Below are 26,708 nucleotides of genomic sequence, written 5' to 3' on the forward strand. Positions count from 1 at the left end.
TGTAAGTAGAGGAAGTGATATAAATATTATCAATACTGATGATGTATCTTTTATCATTATCGTTAAAGGTTACCACTCTTCTTTCGTTAGCCTCAAGGATAATAAATTGCATCCTATCATCTATCATGTATCTTGAGTAGTGACTATCAAGGTACCATCTTTTTTTTTTTTTTTTTAGTGACAAGATACCTATATTGAGAAATCAAGTAGTGACTTTAGATATCCAAGTCATCTTAGGTCCTTTTAGATTAATTGCAATGGTTCCTTTTATAATCCAAATTTTTTTGATTTTCTATCCATTATTTAGTTCTCTGGAATTACAAGTATATGCTTTGTATCCTATTTTTTCATAGGAGAAATATATAATGTTTTGAAAAGTAGAGGATGATTCTTTAATGAAAAAATTTTTCAAAAATTTTTATTTCTTTTGATGTTTGAAACCAAGGCTTATCTTGTTAAAAACTACTCTTTGATTACTTAATATCATTCATAATTTTTTTAGCTATAAGTGATTTTTTTTCAACTATAGGATTGTACTTTTCAACCTTTTTTTTAAGTCTTTATTTTCTTTAAATAAAGATATCTTTTCCTTCAAAAACTCTTCCTTTTCTTTGATCAAAGTATAATTTGAAATCATAAGATCTTTGCTTTCAAATCAAACTTTTTAAGTTCATCAAGTCATAGAAAGTTTCTTGTAATTCATCAAAAATAAAGTCAAGTTGAGTTTCAGATGTTACTTCCTCTTCTTATACCATGAGGCATAGGTTCATCATTTTTTGTACTTTCTCATCTAAACTTGACTCCTCACTATCACTCCAAGTTACTATCATGGCCTTTTTCTTCATCTTCTTGAAGGATTTCTTGAGTAGAAGATAGTTTATTTTGAAGTATCCCAGCTTTTTACATTCATAGCACACAGATGGCTTTTTATCTTTATCTCCATCTCTCTTTGCTTGGCTCATGCTTGGAGAATTAATGGCTTCTTCTAGAAGTTTTGCCTTTTTTCTTTATGAATTGTTTGAATTTTCTTATTATTAGGGCCATCTCCTCATCTTCATCTCCTTCTTCCGAGTCTTCACTCTTCTTATCTTCTTTGGTAGTTGACTTGAGAGTGATTATTTTTCTCTTCTTGGCCTCATCTTCATTATTTTACTTCATGGTTAACTCATAAGTTATGAGAGAACTAAGAAGTTCTTCTAGAGACAAGATGTTGAGATTCTTTACTTCTTGAATAACTATCACCTTCGCCTCATAATCTCTAAAAAGAGACCTAAGAATTTTTTGGACAAGTTTACTATGAGTATAAGACTTACCTAAGCTTTTAAGACCATTAATGATATTAGTAAAGTGAGTAAACATTTCAGTTATAAATTTAATAAGTTTCATTTTAAACAACTCATATTTATGTACTAGTATATTAATTTTGGATTTCTTCACTTGATTGGTGTCCTCATGGATGACATTAAGTCTCTCCCATATCTCTTTGAAAGAAATATATATAGAAACTTAGTTAAATTTATTTATATTAAGAAAATAATAAAGTACATTCATATTTTAGCATTCAGTTGAGCTATTTTTCTATCAAGATCATCCCAATCCTTTTCGGATTTGGAAGTGACTATGCTATCTACTGTGATAGTGGGTGTGTATGGTCCATTGATTAAAACACTCCAAAGATTATAATCAAGTACTTGTATGAATATGTATATACATACTTTTCAATATATATAGTTGATACTATTAAACATAAATAATCGGTTTGTAAATTGCCCTTTCGCAAAAGAAACACCTAATTGGATAGCAATCGGATCTTTTCCTTCATATTGCTAAATAAACAAATGAAAGAGTATCAAAGCTCTAATACTATTTGTTATCCAGTGAGACAATCCAAAAGAGGGGGTGATTAGGTTTTCTAAAATTTTTTATAATTTAAAACAGATATGTGCACAATTTAAATGAACTATGTGAAGATGTAATGAAAGCAATGAAAGAATATGTAGGAATATGAAGCAATAAATAAAGTTAGATAAAGAACTTATAGTTACACACAAAAATCAAATTTTATAATGGTTTGGTGTTAAGCACAATACTTACATCCATTTTTCAAGCAACCTCTTAGAAATTTCAACTATAATCATCAAAATTATAGTCTAATTATTTTATCAGGATCACAATTAAATCTAGATAGTTTTCTTGGGTACACCAATTAAAATCTTTTTCAAGCCACTCCTAGGCTTATACACAATCTAATTCAGGACTTGGATGAGCCTATCCCCAAGTTTCAATCCTAATTGAAACTTATAAATAGAAAAAAATTAAATATAATTTAAGAAATAAATAAGAAGCTTCTTGATGAGCAAATAAAAGAATAGTTGAAGCCCAAACTAAAGAGATGAGAAGCCCTGAAATTAATGCCTTCTTTTTTTTGAAAGATACTTGAATGCATAAGAAGCGTGTGGTTGGAGTTTGGCTTTTCTTCTTGATTTCTCACTAAATATTAATACAGAATTTTTGATCTTTCAATTCATTTCTCTTTTGTTCTCTAATATGTTCGTATGTTCTTTCTTATTTTCTTACTTTATTAGAGCCTTTGGCATCCATATTGTTCAAAAATGGATTTCTAGCCATTGGGAGTTGACAACTGACTATTGAAGGTATTCTATGTAAATTTACGGCTTTTGAAAAATTAATCGTTGAAGCTGTTTGCTATAATGAAGTCGACTTGAGCTTTCTTCGAGTTGACTTGAAGTCTTTAGGGGTCAACTCAAGTCTTATTCATAGAAAACTATCTTTCTATCTTTCTTAAGAAATCGGCTCGAGCTTTTTCAAGAGTCGACTTAAGGCTTATGCCACTTGATGCTAGCATGCCGGAGTCAACACGAAATCTCCAGAAGTCAACTCTACGCCTTCTTTTCTTGAATTCTCATGGTGTAACCTTCTTGAACCTTGTTTTTTTGGATCTTCAAGATGGACAATATGAGATTCTTTAAAATATGACTCTAGCTTCCTAAAATTTTTTTTCAAATATTAAACAATTTGTTAGTATCAATTATATACTCAAATATTTTGTTCTCATCAAAATCAATATTTTCGAGGCCAACACCAGTCCTAATTATGATCAAGGAGTGGCAGCCCCTCCACACTCCTCTTTCTTTCATTCTCTTACTCTCTCTCTCACCATCTTCCCCTCTCATCTTTCCTTTCCCTCTTAAGTGGTTGTCTTAGGGCCGACCCCTTTCTGCTCTCTCCCTATTACACTCTCTCACACTTTCTCTATCACTCTCTTTCTCTCTTTCTCACTCCCTCTCCCTCTTTTCTATCCCTCTTTCTCTCTCTCTCTCTCTCTCTCTCCTTGTTGTGAGCCTTGATCCTCATCCTTTTCCCTCATAGATCAAAGGATGTGAGGTCAGGATCTATGAAGGGTGCCCATTTTAAGAAGAGAAACCCCTCCTGAGCTACGCACTAATTTAAATAAAAAAATTAAAAATATTTTTCTTGTTTTAAGATTAAGGGGATAGGTAAGGTCATCAAATCATAGGCTAGGCTTGGAGATGTGAAACAAGATCTAGATTGTATAATCTTGAAGTAGAATCACTAGCCGTAGATCAAGGATCCCACCCCTAGTCTAGAAGGATCTCAAGTCATAGAATTCTTAAGAGTGTCATGCAATCCAATGAGACCTTCCATATACCTAGAGCCAACGTTAGTCATGATATGCTACTTTTAAACGAGAACTAGTGCAATATATTATTTTAGATCATGTGTAGTCTTGTCAAAAGAGTTCGTAGACCCTGCTGATCTATAAGAATGTCTATCCTTAGTGATTTTATCATGCATATCATTTGATCTAATCTCAAATTTATATTATCTAGTTTTATTCTTGCATTTGAAAAATAGCTTAAATATTTGCAATTGAAATTATAATAATTATTTATGCATATTTATATTTATTTTTGAATTAAATATTATGTATGTGCTGCAAAAATAAATTTTAAAATTTTGGATTAAGCATGAAATACTTGGGCACATTATTGAATTACGATGCATCAAAATATATATTGATTTTGCTAGACATGCTAAATTATATGAAAAAAGTTGTCAAATCCTGTTTGTAAAATTCAAGCATTTTTTTATATGACCGAGAAATCAATTTGAAATAGATATTATATTTACTTTCTAGTATAACTATCAGTTTGGCCTAACCACTAGGGCGGCATGTTCAAGAACTAATTTCTTTTGAGCTTAGCCAATTGAGATAGATTACTAGCATATTTTTATGTGGCATATAACTAGTTTCCTTGAAGGAGCCTAGATAGTAGGGTCTGATCGCTAGTACATATTGTCTGATAATATAATTTGTATTCAAAATGTAGTCCCTTTTGAACCTTGTTATAGGAATAATTATTGCCATAGTTGTGAAAATTAAAAGAGGATAGATTTTCAATTGTCTTTAAATAAAGATTTATCGGATGCTTTAAATATATATATATATATATATATATATATATATATATATATATATATATATATATATATATCCTTGATACAATTAGAGGTAAAGATAATTTATCGTGCTATTAGTTCACCCTTTATCTTTTACGTCTTTTCGGATGCCGAGGAGCAGCTCGCACGAGATTAAGAGCAGTGTCCTAGAAGGTTAGGATCCAGGTGGTCCCCTAATCCATCATTCCTAAACATCAGAACCATTAGATCAAAGAGAGCGACGACCACAAGATGGCCAACAACTTAAAGCTTTTTTTATACGTGCATGAAAGCTATGTTAGCAAAGCATCGTCTAGGTCCATATTTTATTATTTTCTCTATACCTCACGTCAAGGCTAGAAGCTGCTATTTGCTCATCGATTTCATAAAATATATCCCAAAGAAGCTCTTGGAATTTTCACGGGGATTCCACCCTCGACAAAGGCTGCATCCAGCTAGATATCCCGAACGCGACGACAGCACGTCGACAGAGCGAATCTATTTGGCAAAAGCCCCTAGCTTTTGCAGGAACCACGATACTAGCCATGGGACGATGACCAGGTCCATAGAGTGGGCCATATTCCAGCCTGTCACATGTAAGGTTGAGATGGATGGTTAGGGTTTTGCTGGTTTCGCAAGGATCACCAATTAATGCTGTGATCATCCCAGTCATCATATAGCAAGAATTTACAAAAATGTACATAATGGTGATATCTTAAAGTTTTGGAGGCTTTAGATTATGTTATATAGATACTAAAATGGTGGTCATATAAAATAAACCAATACTTTTGACCGATAAAATTAATATTAATTTTTATTTGATGCAATCAAATAACACTGTTGTCTTTTATCTTTTGCTTGTTATAAATGCTAATAATCATGGTTATGTTATTCCAAATAAACATAACTTCTCATGTAGGAAGCACATAATCACCGTTTTTACCATTGTAACAGCAATAATGATGTTGCGAGGATTCATCGTCTAGGGATATTAGTGTTATTGAAGCAAGGACGATGCTTCATTTCTAGGCATATGCCTCAGACTGAGTTTACATAGCCAAAGAATTTGTTAATAGTAACTTTGCCTTAATATTCTAAAAAAGTGAGTCTAAATCCTCTTCCCAATCCGGAGGTTCTAATTGAGTCATCTAACTATTCTTGCTTGTCGACAGTGGTTAGTCAAACAAGGTGGCACATACACGCAAGTGCAGCCCAAATGACTTGGCACATTTGCGGTAAACTTGCAGGGCAAATTGGTAAGTGACATCTGACATGCAAGCCGGCCAAAAAACAACCAAATCAAACAGGAGCCTACGCCAATTCCTAGGAGCATAGTTCTATCAAACTAAGCCCTCATCCCCTTGCACATACGTAAGTATATATATAACTCCGGCCCCTCCCACCCCACACACTAACCTCACCACCTCTAATCCAAGCCTCCTTCCACGCCCTCCCCTTCCCATCAGACAGGAAGCAAGCAAAAAGAAAAATGACCGACTCGGCCCCTGCCCCTGCCCCTGCCCCTTTCTGGTGGGTTGACAAAGGCGACAATTCATGGCAGATGACAGCGTCGACCCTGGTCGGCCTCCAAAGCGTGCCGGGCCTGGTCATCCTCTACGGCAGCATCGTCAAAAAGAAGTGGGCAGTGAACTCGGCCTTCATGGCCCTCTACGCCTTCGCTGTCGTCCTCATCTGCTGGGTGACCTGGGGTTTCCACATGTCCTTCGGCAATGAGCTCGTCCCCTTCTTGGGCAAGCCCAACTTCGCCCTATCCCAGAATTACCTCCTGGCACAGTCCTCGCCTTACAACTTTCCTCAGGCCACCTTCGTCTTCTTTCAGTTTGTTTTCGCCGCCATCACCGTCATCCTGGTCGCCGGGTCGCTCCTCGGGAGGATGAACTTCCATGCATGGATGCTGTTTGTGCCCCTATGGATGACCTTCTCCTACACCGTTGGGGCCTTCAGCGTCTGGAGCACCAGCGGTTTCTTGTTTAAGAAGGGGGTCATCGATTTCTGTGGAGGCTACGTGATTCACCTCTCGTCAGGGATTGCCGGATTTACTGCTGCATACTGGGTACGTAATGATTTCTATATATCCATCAAAATTAGTATATTAATTTGCCCACACTCTCCCCGTGTTTTGTTTTGGATGGTGTTTCATGGGATTCAGTTTATTAATTGAGAATTTTCTGAATTTAGAGGTGAGATTCTTCATGATTTTTTTCGCTTTCCCAAGTCCCATCTGATCACACCCGTAACTCATTTCATTCGAGCAAAACCATGAACCAATTAAACCACTCTATCTGATGATGAAAGCATCAATCGCAAGGCTGCATGACCATAATAAATTATACTCGTGTGAAAATATCTTCTCCATTGGCTTCATGATTTTTGTGGTGTACGAAACATGCGAAATAACACGCAGGTGGGGCCACGGACAAGCAATGACAAGGAGAGGTTCCCACCCAACAATATTCTGCTGATGTTGGCCGGCGCAGGGCTGCTGTGGATGGGTTGGACCGGGTTCAATGGAGGCGGGCCGTATTCTGCAAATGTCGATGCGGCTCTCGCCGTTTTGAACACCCACGTGTGTGCTGCCACCAGCCTCCTTGTTTGGCTCTGCCTCGACATCTTCTTCTTCACCAAACCATCCGTCATTGGTGCTGTTCAAGGCATGATCACTGGACTCGTCTGCATCACTCCTGCAGCAGGTAATCCTTTAATTTTAGTTTCTAATTCCGATGCACTTATAAAGAGGTGTGGTAAATGGATTGGTTTGGGCCGTGGATCTAGCTTGATCCATAATTGAATCAAGATCAGCTTCAGGAGGTGAAAGGTCTAAAGCTTGACGCAAACCATGCACAAATGCTAGGTCAAACTAATACGATGGGCTAAAAGGCCGAGTTGTGTTGCGCTAAGGAGTGCAACTTGGATCAGGTTAATTTGTCACATGAATGTAAGAATTTTGATTAGGGTTAAAAGAACTCCTCAACTGTTTCGATGTAATTAGGAGCAAGACACCATCATTTGGTTGGGGGGTGGGGGGATGCAGAATAAATCAGAAATTGTATTTTTACATGTATACCTTTACAAGTAGTTTAAACTAAGCATATATCTTTGCAAGTTTATTATTCACGTGGTTGTCTTTATAAATTCTTATTTTTTATATGTCTATCCTCATTAAGTTCAGGGTATTTCAGTTATTTCAATTTTAATTCATCATAGTGTTAAATAGCATGTTGATCATAAAATAAAGATGCAAAAAGCAATAATTTATAAGGATATATAGAGTAAATCTGCAAGGGTATGCATGCAGATTCAGATATTCATAAAGATATACCGTAAAAAAAATAAGAAAACTAATTCATGAGGAAATCATTTTCAATCCAGATCAAAGAAAGTTTGTTGAGGGGCAAATTGTAAATTCCATTAAAAGAATATTTTACTCCCTCATTTTGCATGCTTCAAGTCATTCCTCCTGTATATCTTTGTTAATTAACCCAATTAAAAGCATATTCCAGTCACAAATGCTTCAAGAAAGACGCCAGCAATCTGACCAAAAAGAGAACTAACATGGAAAGATTTGGTGCAAGCTTCCATGCACCTCCTAGATTAATATACTGGAATCAAGGTCTATATTGAGATCTATTTTAAAATTCGTTTCTTGGGAGGCAGGAGTGGTGCAGAGTTGGGCGGCCATCATCATGGGCATCCTCTCCGGCAGCATCCCATGGTACACCATGATGATTCTCCACAAGAACATCCAGTTCCTCAAGCAAGTCGATGACACCATGGCCATCTTCCACACCCATGCTATCGCCGGCAGTCTCGGTGGCATCCTCACCGGGCTCTTCGCCGAGCCCCATCTGAATAAAATCTTTTATGATAGCGATGAGGACTACCACATCGGCTTATTCTACGGCCTGACGGATGGCCGTGCGAGCGATGGTTTCCGCCAGTTAGGCATCCAGCTCGCCGGAATCCTCTTCATCATCTCTGTCAATGTTACAATGACTACCATCATCTGCTTGGTCATCCGGCTGATCGTGCCGCTTCGCCTCAGCGAAGAGGACTTGCAGACAGGCGACGACGCCATCCACGGTGAGGAGGCATATGCGCTGTGGGGCGATGGAGAGAAGTTTGAGAACACCAAACACAACAATCTCTATGACCTCGAGGAGTTTCCGGCGGCGGTGCCGGCCAAGGCTGGTCAGATGGAGTGAGGGGAGCCCCGCAGCACTGCAGATTGCTGTTGACCCGACCCGAGAAACTAAACGGAAATGTTCGAGGAAAAGCTAGATGTTTCTTGCATGCATGTCTTTACCGGCCGGGATCGAGTTGTTTCTCGCGTGCCATTATGGATATTGTAGCTAGTCTTCTTCATTTTCACAATAATAAAAGTTGTGCTATGGAAATTCACCGAGTCCTGATCGACAATGTAGTTTATTTTTGTCACACCTCCGATCCGAGATTATGAATCGAGGATCATGGCAACCGCCGTATACTCATAGAAAACTTTTTCTTTAAGCATGCAAGGCATTTCATCATGATATCTCACACATAAAGTTAAATAATTTTTCAATTTTTAATAATCAAATCTTGGTTCAAATAACAAATCAAAACTCAGTGTCCAAAAGAAAAATAATTGTCTCACAAAGTCAACACTTAAAATAAAAGTCTTGAATCAATTCTAAAAAAAAATCTTAAATCAAATGAGCTAGCTCCATCTCTAATCGCTCTCCCAACCGAAATCCCGCATCATTCTAATTTTCTGGATCTGTAAAGAAAAACATAAAACTCATCATGAGCTAAATAGCCCAGTAAACAGTGTATACCTTTAACTGAATGAATCAGGCAATAATACTATACATATCGATTTACTGATAATAACAAAATCAATGTGTAATTTCATGAAATCATAATCATACTATCAATCATATATAAAATTTCAATTCATCAGAATTTTCAATTATGCTTATCATCTTAAATTCATCAATTTCTTAAGTTCTTCTTACCAACCATGACTATGACCACATTTTTTCTGTGGCAGGGTCATAATACCGCGTATCTGCTTGCGGTGGGCTGCGAATCATCTGGCAGTCAAGTCCTTTGGAACCGCTGGTCTCGCTGGCGGTTTGTTGCTGGTCTCTCTGGCGACATGTCGCTGGTCTCGCTGGCGACATAAACCCTCAGGACAATCAATTGCCAACGTATATGCCCCCATTGACGGGATCCTTTAAATAGTCAGGTTGTCAAATTCATATCATCTTCCAATTCATATATTATTTTCAAAAATAATATAGATAAATAATATTCGAGTTAAATCAATCATATCATTCTTTATGATCATACATCATAATAATTTTTCTACAAATAACCTCAATAATAAATAATTTCTACAATTAACTTCAATCATAAATAATTTCAATAATTATTTTCAATAAATATTTTCAATCACAAGCATGCCATGAATTTATTTAATTCAGAATTTATAATTTATCAGATAAATTCAATAAAAGTAAACACTACTTACCTCAAAAAAAAATTCAAACTAAGAATTCTAGAAATCTAAAAAATCCTTCTCTGGACCTGATACATCAAATATCATATTTTTTTTTGATCAAAATTTTATCGAATTAAAAATTAAAATTTATTAAAATCCAATGTCCCCACATGGATCAACTTGACGACAGCATCCAGAATTTTCGGATTGATCCATGGAAACTCTTCTTATATTTCTTTTAATTACTATTATTATATTATTATTATATTATTATTTTTATTTTTTTTAATTCTATAAATCCTAAAAATCTAAGAGAGAGAGAGCAGAGAGAGAAAGTTTCTCTCTCCCTTTTCTTTTTCTCTATTTTTTTTCTTTTTCTTTTCTTTTTCTTTTCTTTTTCTTTTCTTTTCTTTTTTTTTCTTTTTCTTCTTTTTCTTTTCTTTTCTTTTCTCTTTTTCTTCTTTTTCTCGGGCTCCTTCCTGGCCGAAGTAGGGGACCGGTAGGTCCCCTCCCTTGCCCAACTGTTCAGGCCACGGCTGACACGGTGGAGGCCGGCGGCAGAGGGGAGCAACTCTCCCGAGTTCGGAGAGGCAAGGCCGGCGGTCGGTTGTGATCGCCGGCGTCGGAAAACCAAAGGGAAGAAGAGACCAAACAGGGGTCTCTTCTCCGATCAAAAATCGACGACAGCCGTCGACGACAATCATGCACAGAGGCACGGGAAGAAGGGGAAAGAAGAGAGGAAGAGGAGGAAGGCTTACTTCGACCTCCGGTGACCCCACCGGTGAGCAATCATGGCGAGAACGAAATAAGTATCCACGGCTTCAATCGGAAGAATCAGAGAGGAAGAGAGGAAAATAGGATCGGTGATCGACTTCTAAGGAAGGAGAGGATCTTTTTATAGAGAGTCCTAGGACTCCTGGTGGTCCTAGGACTCTCGATCATGGTTTAATCGGAGAAGAAGACTCCTACCGGGAGTCTTCTTCCCGATTCCCCTGCTTCGTTTGTTTTTTTTTTCTTGAATGGGCTTGGATCTTTTTAATTTAGGCTTGGGCTATAACATTCTTCATCCCTAAAAGAAATTTCGTCCTCAAAATTTTTCATACCTGTGGTCTCGAAGAGCTGGGGATATTTTTGCTTCATTTCTTCCTCTAGTTCTCAAGTAGCTTCTCTTTTTGAATGTCGACTCCACTGTACCTTGACATAAGGAATATTGCGACGTCTCAGTACTTGTTCTTTACGGTCCACGATCCGTACAGGATGTTCTTCATATGATAACTCCTTTCTAGCTTGCAATGGTTCAAGTTCCACAATGTGACTTGGGTCTGGTAAATATTTCTTTAACATAAAAATATAAAAAACATTATGAACTCCTGCAAGTGAAGGTGGTAAGGCAAGTCTATAAGCCACCTCACCAATTCTTTCCAAAATCTCAAACGGACCCACATATGTAGGATTCAATTTGCCACGAATGCTAAATCTTGAGATTCCTTTTGAAGGAGATACTTTGAGAAATACATGGTCACCAATTTGAAATTCTAATTTTCGTCTCTTGTTATCTGCATAACTTTTCTGTCTGCTTTGTGCTGCCCGAAGTCGTTCTTTAATTAATTAAATTTTCTCGACTGCTTGTTGAACAAGTTCGGGACCTATTATTCTCCGCTCACCGACATCATCCCAGTGAATCGGTGATCGACATCTTCTACCATATAATGCTTCATAAGGTGCCATACCAATGCTAGCCTGATAACTATTATTGTAAGTGAACTCAATCAAAGGTAGATGCTCATCCCATGAACTTTTCATATCCAAAATACAGGTTCTCAACATATCTTCTAATATCTGAATAGTTCTCTCTGACTGACCATCAGTCTGTGGATGAAAAGCTGTACTGAAGTTCAATTTTGTTCTTAATGCCTTATGTAAGCTCTTCCAAAACTGTGATACAAATCTAATGTCTCTATCCGATACGATGGTCACTGGAATTCCATGTAGCCTTACAATTTCTTTCATATATAATTTTGCTAGTCTTTCCAAAGTAAATCCAACTCTAATTGGTAGAAAGTATGCAGACTTTGTCAATCGGTCCACAATCACCCAGGTTGCATCATTTTTACTTGGAGTCTTCGGTAGTCCAGTTACAAAATCTATAGTGATATGTTCTCACTTTCATACTGGAATATCAAGAGGTTGAAGTAGTTCCGTAGGTCTCTGATATTCAGCTTTAACTTGTTGACACACCAAACATTGAGCCACGAATTGAGCGATCTCTCTCTTCATATTATTTCACCAGTACATTTTCTTTAAGTCTCTATACATCTTAGTACCTCCCGGATGAACTGTATAACTGGTCTGATGTACTTCCTGAAGTATTTCATGCTTGAGTACTGAATCATTGGATACACAAATTCTATTTTCGAACCTCAACGAACCATCATCATGTATCTTGAATTCAGATTGAACACCAGCTTCCACTGAATTCCTTATTTTCATTAGTTGTGGATCATCATTTTGGACAACTGTAATTCTTTCAATGAGTGTTAGCTGAACCCTCATGTTGGCTAATCGTACTGTTGAGTTATATATTCAGATGTCTAATTCCAGTTTTCTTATATCCTCCAATAATTGGCTTTGATATGTGATTAAAATCGCCAAATTTTTCACGGATTTTCTACTAAGGGCATCAGCAACGACATTAACTTTTTCGGGATGATAATGGATTGTTAAATCATAATCTTTCAACAGTTCTAACTACCTTCTCTGTCTCATGTTTAATTCCTTCTACGTAAAAATATACTTCAAACTCTTATGATCAGTAAACACTTCACACTGCGCACCATATAAGTGATGTCTCTAAATTTTTAGGGCAAAAATCACTGCAGCTAATTTCAAATCATGTGTCGGATAATTCTGTTCATATGGTTTCAATTATCTTGAGGCGTAGGCCACTACCTTATCATGTTGCATTAATACACAGCCGAGTCCCTTTTTAGATGCATTACTATATATTGTGAAACCTTCATCTCCTGTTGGTATAGTAAGCATGGGGGCTGAAACTAATCGTTGTTTTAACTCTTGAAAACTCTATTCACAATCTTCGGTCCACTCGAATTTAACCCCTTTTTGAGTAAGACGAGTCAAAGGTGCAGCTATGCGGGAGAATTCTTCTACAAATCGTCTGTAATATCTTGTCATTCTCAAAAAGCTTCGAATCTCAAAAATATTTGTAGGTTTATTCCACTGCATCACAGCTTCCACTTTTGTAGGATCCATAAAAATTTCATCTTTAGACACGATGTGTCCTAAAAAGACTATTTTATCCAACCAAAATTCACACTTCTTAAATTTGGTATAAAATTTTTCTTTTCTCAATATTTGTAGTACACACCATAAATATTCTTCATGCTCCAATTTGCTCCTTGAATATATCAAGATATCGTCAATAAATACGATAACAAACTTATCAAGATAGGATTTGAATATTCTGTTCATTAAATCCATAAAGATCGCTGGAGCATTGGTTAACCCAAATGGCATCACTAGAAATTCATAATGTCCATAACGAGTTCTAAATGCAGTCTTTGGTATATCCTCTGTTTTGATTTTTAACTGATGATATCCTGAACGAAGATCAATTTTAGAAAAGACTTGTGCACCTTGCAGCTGATCAAACAAATCATCGATTCGAGGTAGAGGATACTTATTTCTAATAGTGTTCTTATTCAACTCTCTATAGTCGATACAAAGCCTCACACTACCATCTTTCTTCTTCACAAATAAGACTGGAGCTCCCCAAGAAGATACACTAGGCCTTATAAAATCTTTATCCAACAAATCCTGTAATTGATCTTTTAACTCCTTCAACTCCATAGGGGCCATTCGGTAAGGAGCTTTAGAAATCGGACCAGTATTGGGTGCCAACTCAATGGTAAATTCGATTTCTCTGTCTGGTGGTAGTCCGATTAAATCATCAATAAATACATCCAAAAATTTATTTACGATGGGAATATCCTGTAACTTCAATTCATCATGTTCTTTATTCTTTATTGATACTAGGTAATCTCTACATCCCTTTCTTAGCATCTGTCTAGCTTGCATAAATGAAATGATATGTGGAGGGGTGGTTCCTGTACTTCCATCAAAACTGAATGTTAATTCTTCTGATATTTGAAAGTTCACTCTCTTTCCATGACAATCCATAGAGGCATGATAAGTAGCAAGCCAATCCATTCCTAGAATGACATCGAAATCATGCATATCTAGGACCATCAAATCTGTCGGTAATTCTCTTTCTCCTATTCTGATACCACATGACTTACACACACTTTCGGTACTCAAAATACCACCTACTAGTGTCTCAACATATAATTTAGTTTTCATAGGTTCACATACTATATCATGTTGTCTAATTAAAGTAGTGGATATAAAGGAGTGTGTAGCACCAGAATCAAACAAAACTGAAGCAGGAATACCGGATACAGGAATGATACCTGTCACCACAGCATTAGAGGCCTGAGCATCCTGTTGTATGAGTGCATAGATCCTTTCTTGAGTTTTCGGCCTTTGACCTCCATCTTTTGTTTGTGTGGGTCTATTCTCATTCCTCTGGGGGCAATCTGTAATTTTGTGTCCTTTCTGTCCACAGCTAAAACAAGAACCAGTATTCCATGGGTAATTAGAAGACTCATGCTCTCTTCAACCACATCTCGAACATCTAGCTATCTTATTCTCACGATTCTTATCATTTGCTAGCTTCTTTGCTGAACCCTTATTGTTCTGATTTCATCCTTGAGTTCCACCAAACCTATTTTTCTTCTTCTGATTCCGTTCTCTCTCTGCATGTGCTTCATTAACTTCCCTCTCAATTATCAGAGCTTTATTCATAACTGAGGCATAAGTAATTAACTCATAGGGTACAACTTATTTTTTAATTTCTGTCTTCAATCTCATTTCAAATTTATGTACTTTGTCTTGCTCAATCTCAACTAATCTTGGAACAAACTTGGCTAACTCTGTGAATTTAGCTTCATATTCTGCAACGGATCTGTTCCCCTGTTTCAGATGAATGAACTCCTGCTCTTTCTGTATTCTGACACTTCGAGGGAAGTATTTGTCAAAGAATTCATCTCGAAATCTCTCCCAAGTGAGTGGTATCCTATCGTGTTCATATTTTTGTTCAAGTATACGCCACCAGTTGTATGCCTCACCTTGTAACAGATATGCTGTGTAGCGGATCTTCTCTTCATCGTGGCATTCTTGCACGACGAATGCCTTCTCCATTTTCATAATCCAGTTATCTGCTTCCAGTGGCTCGATGGTCCCTTTGAAGGTTGGAGGGGCTAGCTTCTTAAACTCGACAATATTGTTTCTCTGCATCGGATGTTCTCCATGTCCAGGTATCGGTGGAGGATGTTGACGTGACTGTGCATGTTGTTGTTGAAGTAATTGTTGTTATGTTTGAACTACTCTGATCAGAGTTTGCATTAGTTGAGTCATGTTCGGCTCCTTCTGTACTGTCGGAGTATTTTCGGTAGGATCAAGGATTCCTTCATGTAGAAATGTGCCGCTATTCAATTGGGGAGTGTTATCACCAAGTGAATTTGATGTCCCTCCGACCGCTCCTTGAGTATTCTTCGTTCGTCGTGGAGGCATTTTGACCTATGACAAATTTGAGATAATAACTTATCCTTAATAAGGTTATAAATTTACTTGAGACAGGTCAGATCATAATCATCATAACTAACCTCTCAAATTTCTTAATATCTACCCATCACTCGCTCATTCTATTCTACATGTCTTTATCTATTTACTTATGCTCTGATACCATATTAATTGTCACACCCCCGATCCGAGATTGTGAATCGAGAGTCATGACAACCGCTGCATACTCATAGAAAACTTTTCCCATAAGCATGCAAGGCATTTCATCATGATATCTTACACATCAAGTTAAATAATTTTTTAATTTTTAATAATCAAACCTTGGTTCAAATAACAAATCAAAACTCAATGTCCAAAAGAAAAATAATTGTCTGACAAAGTCAACACTTAAAATAAAAGTCTTGAATCAATTCTAAAAAAAAATCTTAAATCAAATGAGCTAACTCCATCTCTAATCGCTCTCCCAACCAAAATCTCGCATCATGCTAATTTTCTGGATCTGTAAAGAAAAACATAAAACTCATCATGAGCTAAATAGCCCAATAAGCAGTGTATACCTTTAACTGAATGAATCAGGCAATAATACTATACATATCGATTTACTGATAATAACAAAATCAATATGTAATTTCATAAAATCATAATCATACCATCAATCATATATAAAATTTCAATTCATCAGAATTTCCAATTATGCTTATCATCTTAAATTCATCAATTTCTTAAGTTCTTCTTACCAACCACGACTATGACCATATTTTTTCTGTGGCAGGGTCATAATACCACGTATCTGCTTACGGTGGGCTGCGAATCATCTGGCAGTCAAGTCCTTTAGAACCGCTGGTCTCGCTGGCGGTTTGTCACTGGTCTCTCTGGCGACATGTCGCTGGTCTCGCTGGCGACATAAACTCTCAGGACAATCAATTGTCAATGTATATGCCCCCATTGGTGGGGTCCTTTACATAGTCAGGTTGTCAAATTCATATCATCTTCCAATTCATATATTATTTTCAAAAATAATATAGATAAATGATATTCGAGTTAAATCAATCATATCATTCTTTATGATCATACATCATAATAATTTTTCAATAAATAACCTCAATAATAAATAATTTCTACAATTAACTTCAATCATAAATAATTTTAACAATTATTTTCTATAAATATTTTCAATCACAAGCATGCCATGAATTTATTTAATTCAGAATTTATAATTTATCAGATAAATTCAATAAAAGTAAACACTACTTACCTCAAAAGAAAATCCAAACTAACAATTCTAGAAATCTTGAAAATCCTTCTCTGGACCTGATACATCAAATATCATATTTTTTTTTATCAAAATTTCATCGAATTAAAAATTAAAATTTATTAAAATCCAATGTCTCCGTATGGATCAACTTGACGACAGCATCCAGGATTTTCGGATTGATCCATGAAAACTCTTCTTATATTTCTTTTAATTACTATTATTATATTATTATTATATATTTTTTAATTTTTTAATTTCATAAATCCTAAAAATCTAAGAGAGAGAGAGCAGAGAGAGAAAGTTTCTCTCTCACTTTTCTTTTTCTCTCTTTTTTTTTCTTTTCTTTTTCTTTTCTTTTTCTTTTCTTTTCTTTTTTTTTCTTTTTCTTCTTTTTCTTTTTTTTTCTTTTCTCTTTTTCTTCTTTTTCTCGGGCTCCTTCCTGGCCGAAGTAGGGGACTGGCAGGTCCCCTCCCTTACCCGACCGTTCAGGCCACGGCCGACACGGCGGAGGCCGGCGGTAGAGGGGGACAACTCTCCCGAGTTTGGAGAGGCAAGGCCGGTGGTCGATTGTGATCGCCGGCACTGGAAAATCAAAGGGAAGAAGAGACCAAACAGGGGTCTCTTCTCCGATTAAAAATCGACGACAACCGTCGCCGGTAATCGTGCACAGAGGCACGGGGAGAAGGGGAAAGAAGAGAGGAAGAGGAGGAAGGCTTACTTCGGCCTCCGGTGACCCCACCGGCGAGCAATCACGGCGAAAACGAAATAAGTATCCGCGGCTCCAATCGAGAAAATCAGGGAGGAAGAGAGGGAAATAGGACCGGTGATCGGCTTCTAAGGAAGGGGAGGGCCATTTTATAGAGAGTCTTAGGATTCTCGATCATGATTTAATCGGAGAAGAAGACTCCCGATAGGAGTCTTCTTTTCGATTTTTCTGCTTCTGTTTATTTATTTTTTTTTTGAATGGACGTGGGCCTTTTTAATTTGGATTTGGGTTTGGGCTAGAACAGTTTGCATGAACTAATCTGCATCTTTTGAAGCTGTTCTGAGTTGGCTTATTTTTGGTTTTGTTTGTTACCTTTTTTTTTTCCTTAAGTCGTGTCAGAAAATTTATAGCTACGATACGGAGAAATAGGACATAGAAAATTAATCAATATATAGAAGAATTTACTATCTGTCGACGTCACTGATAAAATCTTGAAGATAGCCTGCAACCACAGACAAAAGAAAAAAAAAACAATAATTACGGCGATACGAGATAGTCATGTGTCTAGCCTAGCTAGGAATCTCTTTTCCTCGCAAGTCGCAATTTATTGTATGGTAGCTCTTGATGGGCTAAGCCACTATCAATAGTCCTCCACGTATACTATCGGTAGCCTAGATGGACAGGGCACCTAGCTGTGGACTTTATTTTATTTTGGGCCCTCCCATCAAGCATCGCAATCTTTAAAAACACGCCTGACACCTTTCATATATCACACCAAAAGCAATAAGCAAACACAGACGTAAGCCCAACCACTCTATAAATCACACTAAACTATATTGGCTTTACTAATCTAACATCTAACCATTTTTTTTGCAATAGAAAAATCCAATCAGTGGCAGCCCACAGTTAGAAAAAATTTTAGGCAACACTGATTGGGTTCTGATATTAGAAAATAATTTATTTAGAAATCGACTCCCGAGTCGGACAAACATTAGGGGGCACAAGAACAAATAAAGGTCTCAGTCTAAGACCCCATCCAATGGGCACAGTAATACTGCACCTTGATGGCCGGGGCAACATTTATCGACACACGACCTTTATAATTGTAAATACCAATACACCATTGATGTGGACCTTACGTAGCGTGGTTTGGCTTACGTAATCCATAACTAATAAAGAATATGCCAAGTCCATATGCGGCCCAGTGTATGGTCTCAAGGAGACCCCTCATAGGATTTAAATCCCCTTGCACTTCTGAAGAAGTCTCGTATCTCAATTCACATAAGACCTCTGTGTCTTACTCATTGGAACATAGAAATGATGCAACATATAACCTTTAAGCTTTATATGCCGAGATCTTGATGCTTAAATCTGTATGAGCTCACATAAATAGTTCACCATATATCAGTAACATGTGAACATATATTTAAAAATAAATCAACAAATAAATAAATGATACGGAATGGTAATGGATGTATAACTTTATTAATTGTAAATTACTGTAATATCAAATATAACCAAATGTCAATAACTCTCATTATGTGCATTAAAAAAAAAAAAATCAAAATGCCTATGTGCTCTATATGTCTATTAGAATTAATAGGCCTAAGACCCTTGGTTAATGGGTCAGCGAGCATATTCTTAGTGGTACTGTGCTCATAATTTGCATCCCCATTATCAACACATTTTCTTAGCTTAAAAAATTTTAAATCTATGTTGTTGGCATCGCTTGAATTTTTTGTATTTCTCATAATGGAGAATTATCATAATAAATTCTTATTGGCCGGCTTAGAAATGAAATTAATGACTCTAAGCCCTGAAATAAAATTATTTGACAATTTAGCATTAGTTGTAGCCTCATAACATGCAACAAGTTTTGCTTTACACAGTAGAAGAAGCTACCAATGATTGCTTTGAACTTTTTCGGGAGATGACACCTAAGCATGAAATTATAGCATGTGATAGATTTTCTATCATTTAAGCAACCTGCAATAGTTGCATCCGCATAACCAATCACTTCAAGATGTTCAACCCTCCTATACACAAATATATGATTTTTAATTTTATATAAGTACCTCATCGCTTGCTTTGCAGCCATCCAGTGATCACAATCTGGATTCACCAAGTATCTATCAAGCACACTTGTTGCATAGGCTATGTCAAGTTAATTGCATGCCTCAGCATACAATAAGCTACCTTAACGGGCGCGATCCCCTTTAGAGATTCCTTCTCAAAATCATTTTTGGGATAGTGTCTCTTAGATTATCATCCTTTTCTATAAGAGCTACACCTAGCTTATAGTTCTTCATTTTGAATATGTTGAGAACATGATCAATATATATAGTTTAAGATAATCCGAACAGTTTCTTGGATCTATCTCTATGAATCTCTATGCTAGAAATAAAATCCGCATCTCCAAGATCTTTCATATCAAAAGTCTTGGAAAGCATTGCCTTAATATCATGCAACAATGCTCAATCACTTCTAGCTAGCAAGATATCTACATACAAAACACAAAAAATAAAAACATTTGTTCCATGTATACTTCTTTAGGAAATCCCCATTAAGAAAAGCTATTTTGATATCTAGCTGATGAAGTTCTAGATCATAGGGAGGAGTTAATGCTATGATTATTCTAAAGGAGTCCTTAGACAAAACTGGTAGAAAAGTTTTTGTATAGTCATTACCTTTTCTTTGCACATTACCTTTAGCAACTAATCTAGATCTCTTACCCTTAGAATTCCTTTTAGTTTTGAATATCCATTCACGATCAATGGGTTTAGAATTTTCAAACAGTATCACTAATTCCCAAACATTGTTGTGTGCCATAGATTGCATATCTTCTCCTCCATTTCATCTCTCCATTTGTTTGATAATTTGGCAACAATAGCTTCTTTATAAATCCCTAGATTAGTATCCTCCCTAATGTTATAATATGCTTCTTCTAGATAACTATATAATCAATAGGCAATGTAGGTCTCCTATGTCTCTGGGAATGCTCATTATAAGAAATAAGACAATTAGCTATAGAAAAAAAATATAGATAAATATCAAAAAAGCATAGCTAAATATGACTATCAACGTAAAATACGTTGGTAAATATACATCGACAAAAAGGAGATCGTTGATTCCTTTTGCCGACAGAAAACTTTTTCTGTCGGTAAATCTTAACTTTTACCGATGCTTTTTTTAGCGACGTTGATTATTTACCTATACTTAAAACAAGCATCGACAAAAAGATATTTTATCGATACAAAATTAGTATCGAAAATAGTCAATTTACCTATGCTTAAAAAGCATCGATAACTCTATTTAGCGATACAAATGGTTTACCTATGCTAAAATAAACGTCGCAAAAATTAATTTTTTATAATGTTAAATTTTCATCGAAAAAAATAATTAGCGATGCAAAATTTTTGTCACAAAAAATTTAGATTTTGCCTATGCTTCTTTTGCATCACTAATTGAGTTGTTTGATGACGAAAAACAAGTATAGATAAAAATCTTTAGCAACGCTACTTAGCATCGACAAATAGAACATAACATCGCTAATAGTGGCATGCCGGTACCTCGGCATGCCTTTTGGCAATGCTACGTATAATTTGTCGATACTAATTAGCGTCACTAAAGGATTTTACCTATCCTTATTTTATATTGCTAATTATATTTTTAACAAAAAAATAATTACTTTCATTATAATTTTTTTATAATTTTTTCTGTAAACCTATAGACAAACAAATATATATAATATATACACAATATGTATACCACCTTCTTCATTCATACATATGTCAAAATCAAATTCATTTCATTTTAACAACAACACAATATATATATATATATATATATATATGTATGTATGTATGTATGTATGTATGTATGTATGTATGTATGTATATATATATATGTATATATATATGTATATATATGTATGTATATGTATATATATGTGTGTGTGTGTGTATGTATGTATGTATGTATGTATATATATATATATATACACGTATGTATATGTATATATATATATGTGTGTGTGTGTGTGTGTATATGTATGTATGTATGTATGTATGTATGTATATATATATGTATATATATATGTGTGTGTGTGTGTGTGTGTGTGTGTGTGTGTATGTATGTATGTATATGTGTGTGTATATATATATGGGTGTATATATATAAATATGTATATGTGTATATATATATATGTGTGTGTATATATATATATGTGTGTGTGTGTGTGTGTATATCAAAATATTATGTTCATTTTTACAACTACACATGTAGTAAAATAAATATATATACAATCATATAAAATATTATATAAAAATATATACATCCATATAAAATAAAACTACACATGCCAAACCGTATCATTGACCTGCAATAGATTAAAAAATTAAGTTAGTAAACTAATTATTTACTCAATGATGAAAATATATAGATTAAAAATAATATAAAATAATATCGATCACAAGAGGATATCCATCATCATTCATCGGTGGAGTCATCATCATAGGCATCAGTCAGAACATCAGGAGCCAGTGGAGGAGGCATACTGGGAGGCATGCGACGAACTAACTCATCAAACTTTATCCCAAATACTGCAAGCTGGGACCTAAGCTCAACATTATCATGTTGTAGGGCCGCTATGTCCTCCTGAGATCTATGACGATCCTCCTCCACTCGATGCATATCCTCCTCATGTCTCCTCTCTGCCTCACGGAGATAAGCATCACAAGAAACATGTGATGCTCTAGAGGAGCTGTGGGCCACAATCGTATATCCCAACTCCGTAATATAATTGGATCTCCTATCAAGCACCTCATCATAGATATCATCATCTGTGGGTGGGGAGAAGTCCTCAGCGGTGGGCTGGGATCGTATCTCCATCATCCGATCCTAATTAAAAAAAATAAATATAATCAAAAATCTAAATGTCATAATAAAATTGAAATATAAAACTTAATCAATTAATACTTACATGCCTCTCCCTCGTCTCAAGAAGCCACTCTCTCATCGTCTGGCGATGGATCTTCTAGTAGACGTCAATCCATCCGGACAACTATCCTATCTCGATGTCCTTCTAAAATTTATGAATGTAAGTACATAGACACACATATTCTAAAAAATCATTGAAGATTTATGTATGTGTACTTACTAGCTCACATTGATGCTGCACAAATGACTTCAATCCACCACAATGCATCACCGTGAACCTCGATCGGTTATATGGCATTCCTATCATAAAAGACCTAATAAGCAAATGCATTCAAGAAATTAGGGAACATATTATACCACATCAATTCGATAATTCATAATTTTACTATATATAATAGTTATTCCCGATATGTAGGGTCTTTGTACTTGTTGCCGAGGAGATTCCAGTCGGGATGTAAAATATTTCTGTGGGGTGTCTCATGTGCCCCCCCAGTCCATGTGCACCGAAAACCTTCTTCCAATGGTTATGGAGCTCATATCCGAATCCCTTAAGCAATCTCCCTATATACCTAAGGATAGCCTCCCACACATGCGGGGTATCAATCTTCTCAATATCAAAGTCGTGCGACAGAAATAATATACAACATATAAGATTTAAAAAAATAAAAGTTAAGTACATATCAAATTAAATATAAAATAAATAAAATGATCTATATTTAAAAAATATAATGTAATTTATATTTAGTTACTAATAAATGCTGGATTCCGGTGATGCAGCGGAATATAAATTTTAAAAATTTTTTATTACATTCAACTATTGAAAATAAGTTTAACAATTAAACAGAACTATCGGAATACAAAAATTCTAGAAACACCTTGATGATTACAATCAAACAATATAAGCATGCATATTAATAAGGGATCAGATGTCATATACCAACATGAAGATGAGGATCTGGTAATAATCTTCATAAGACTCCAAAGTAAAAGTCCTCCAACGGTGATCCACACTGGACTGATCAAGATCCTTTTCAATTCGACATAGTGCTGCAGCCATCTTCGCAAGTCTACTGCCAATCATTCTTCGCAAGAATAGATTACATCACTGCTTGTATGCCTTCGAAGCCTCTACTAGGATCATACTAGGAACCATTCTTTACAAGAACTCACCACCCAAACTTGATTTAGATGTTCAACACTTGAACTAACTAAACTTTAGGACAAGCAATAATTGCTTTTCATTTTTCTCTTAATTTTCTTTCTAATTTTCCTCTTCTTTTCTTGTCTTTTTCTTTTCAGATTTTTTTCTTTCTTTTCTCACATAATCCCATGCCTAAAGCCTTTTTGGATGAGATCATATCCCATATGGGGTGCCCCTTAAATAAGGAAAGATGGGGCGCCACAAACATTCCCAAGGGGTGCCAACTCTTGGCGTCCCATATGCTTTATGCATTGAAATAATTTCAATGCAAAAACCAAAGAGGAATTTAGTTAGGCATAGAAAAAAGGAGAGTTTCATAGGCAGAAGGACTCCTCCTTTGTGCACAAAAACCAAGGCGCCATTTGATGGCACGTGGGATAAGGAAAAAGGTGTGAAATCAAGAGTCCAAAACAAGGACTCTTCCAATATTCAATGCACAAACAAATGGGCGTCTTATTTATTTTTGGCATTCAAATTCCTTCACAGAGAAGAACTCTTCCTTCTCTTCTACATCCACACATCCCAAGGCTCCATCTCATGGCATAAGAAATAAAAGAATGCATGAAATATGGAAGGAAATTTAAGAGGAGTAAACCAGAAGGACTCCTCTATCTTAACACCAAGAAATAAATGGGGCGAGGCTTTTATTTCTTGCATGTGGTTTGGCATGGAGATGGATAAATCCAGATGAAACACATTCAAATAGATTGGTTAACCAAACCAAGAAACCAAAGATTGAACCTAATCCTATTAGGTCAAGACATCAAGCTTGGGTTTAGCACAAACACCTTTGTACTGAACCAAATTGAGAATTTAAATTAATTCATGTGCTAGCAATTTAATTAACCCATAGGATTTATAATAAATCCAAATAGATTAGATCAACATCAAATTTCTATTGTATGTGACCCACTAAATTTCATATCTAGCCAGCAGTGGACTCAAACTCATGACCTAATCCGATTAGGTCAGTCCAAAGGCATCAATTAATCGAACATCTTCTAATTAATTTTTAAATTAATTTTTTTTAATTCATGCAAGTTCACAAATCAAGATTGATGTCTAGCAACGTGTCATGACTATCCAGAAGATATGAAATTTGATGAAAATACTGTTGGAAATAGTGTCCCAAAGCCAATCGTCAGCCTGTTGATAGTTGTGCTCATTTTTATATTTGTACATGAATTATGAATTAATAAAAATTATTTTAATATTTTTTATTACAAAATGTTTCATCTTCTAATGAACTCCTATGTTGTGGTGAAGTCCTTAGGACTATTTAGACTCGACAAAGGAGGATTTGTCGTTTAGTCCTTAAATCTGTTCACGACCAAATGATACGTTGTTACTAAGGATGATAATATTTATCAAGCATAGGTCATTGTGTGCCATATAGGTTGATTGTCCTCTTAACCAATGAGTGTGGAGACACTGGTATGGCATACAGGTAAGATGTAAGGGTACATCTGCACTGAATGTGACCAACTCCAGAGCTATTTCTACTGTCAAAATTTGCTCCGATGAAATATGGGTATAAATATCCCTCTGACCTGAGACCGCCATGGTGACTTGCAAGCAACTCACTGCACTTAGGCACTGGACTACTTGAATTTTTAATTCAGTGATGGAAGGTTGCTGGGTGTAGTCAAGTACTTGACTTGTCGGTGCATGTGTCAAGATGGGATTGACCACTCCAGTTTAGAAGCTGTGTACAGTCGTGTTTCAATTTAGTAAAACCTTGATCAGGGTAGTCCTTGTGAGGAGTCACAGGACTGTTTGAGTTGAGCATGATTCGGATGATCTGATCAGGGTTGACAGTTTAACCCTGAGTCATCCTAAACACAGAGGTCAAAAGGATGAATTATACAATAACCATATTCATGTAGGTTCTGAGTGTTGCGATTGCGACTCTTTGACCTATCCGGATATCGGGTACCATTGCTAGATGGTCACTTCGATTAGTACAAAAATTGATTCCTATACTACCGGCTTAGGTTCGAACCTGCGGGGTCACATACATTAGAGGTTCCTATCTGATCTGATGGCTGATGAAGAGTCCTAATGCTCGTGGACTATAAGTCCTACGTGTTTGAGACTCTGTGATCAAGAATCAGGATTCTCTGATCATGAGTTTCACACATTTTGGGTATCAGGGTCAAGAGTCCCACTGGTTTGGGACTCTTCGATCAGGGTTACATATCAATAAATTTTGATGCCCGATTATCCATCGGATTTAGACTCAATATTTATGAGAGATTTTATTAATAATTTGATCACTAATTAACTCAATTTGATTGAGTAATTATTTTTGGATCAAGTCCAATTGAATTGGATTCAGTTGGGTTTGACCCGATTAGGTTAAGAGTTGACCTAATCGTCGAGATAGTTTGGTCCCTGATTTGATCAGGGGTTGGGCTTAGTCAATTCTTAAGTTGATTAGGATTTTATTGAGCCTAATTAAGCCTAATTAAGTTAGATTTAAATTAGTCTAATTGGACTTAACTTATTTAGTTCAATTAGGTTGGTTTAAATATTGAAACCACCTTGACCCAATCTCCATGCGCCACCTCACTTCCATTGCACCCATTTGAATTCATGAGAAGGAACTTCTCATGAATTTTTTCCTCACGCCAAGCCCTCTCCATGCCCCACTTTAATGTGCAAATGAATGGATAAGGATGATTGGTTGGCCATTCAAATTCAAAATAAAGTTTGAATTTGAATGGGCAATCAATCTTTGAGTCTTATCCCTTTTTTTACACCCCATTTATTACATGAGAAAAATATTTCTCATGAAATCACTCAATGCATAATTTTAGCCACACCTCATGCCTTTAGTAGATAAGGGATGAGTTGGTATCCATTTGAATTCAAAATTTGATTTGAATTCAAATGTGTAATTACTCATCTTTATCTTTTTTTTTGGATAAGACGTTTGAGGTTGTTATAAAAGGAGGAGAAGAGT

At 35.9% G+C, this 26,708-nt stretch overlaps 1 protein-coding gene across 1 annotated transcript; it reads left to right on the forward strand.

Annotated features, from left to right (window-relative positions):
- Positions 1 to 5,875: 5,875 nt before the first annotated feature.
- Positions 5,876 to 8,994, forward strand: LOC105034844 (ammonium transporter 2 member 5). The gene is made up of 3 exons (XM_010910153.4): positions 5,876 to 6,556; positions 6,908 to 7,193; positions 8,158 to 8,994. Exons 1-3 carry the CDS (start codon positions 5,972 to 5,974, stop codon positions 8,703 to 8,705), a joined length of 1,419 nt encoding a protein of 472 aa, XP_010908455.1. The 5' UTR covers positions 5,876 to 5,971; the 3' UTR covers positions 8,706 to 8,994.
- The last annotated feature ends 17,714 nt before the right edge of the window (positions 8,995 to 26,708 follow it).

The sequence above is a fragment of the Elaeis guineensis genome, chromosome 2 (assembly GCF_000442705.2).
Source record: "Elaeis guineensis isolate ETL-2024a chromosome 2, EG11, whole genome shotgun sequence".
Classification (NCBI taxonomy): Eukaryota; Viridiplantae; Streptophyta; class Magnoliopsida; order Arecales; family Arecaceae; genus Elaeis; species Elaeis guineensis.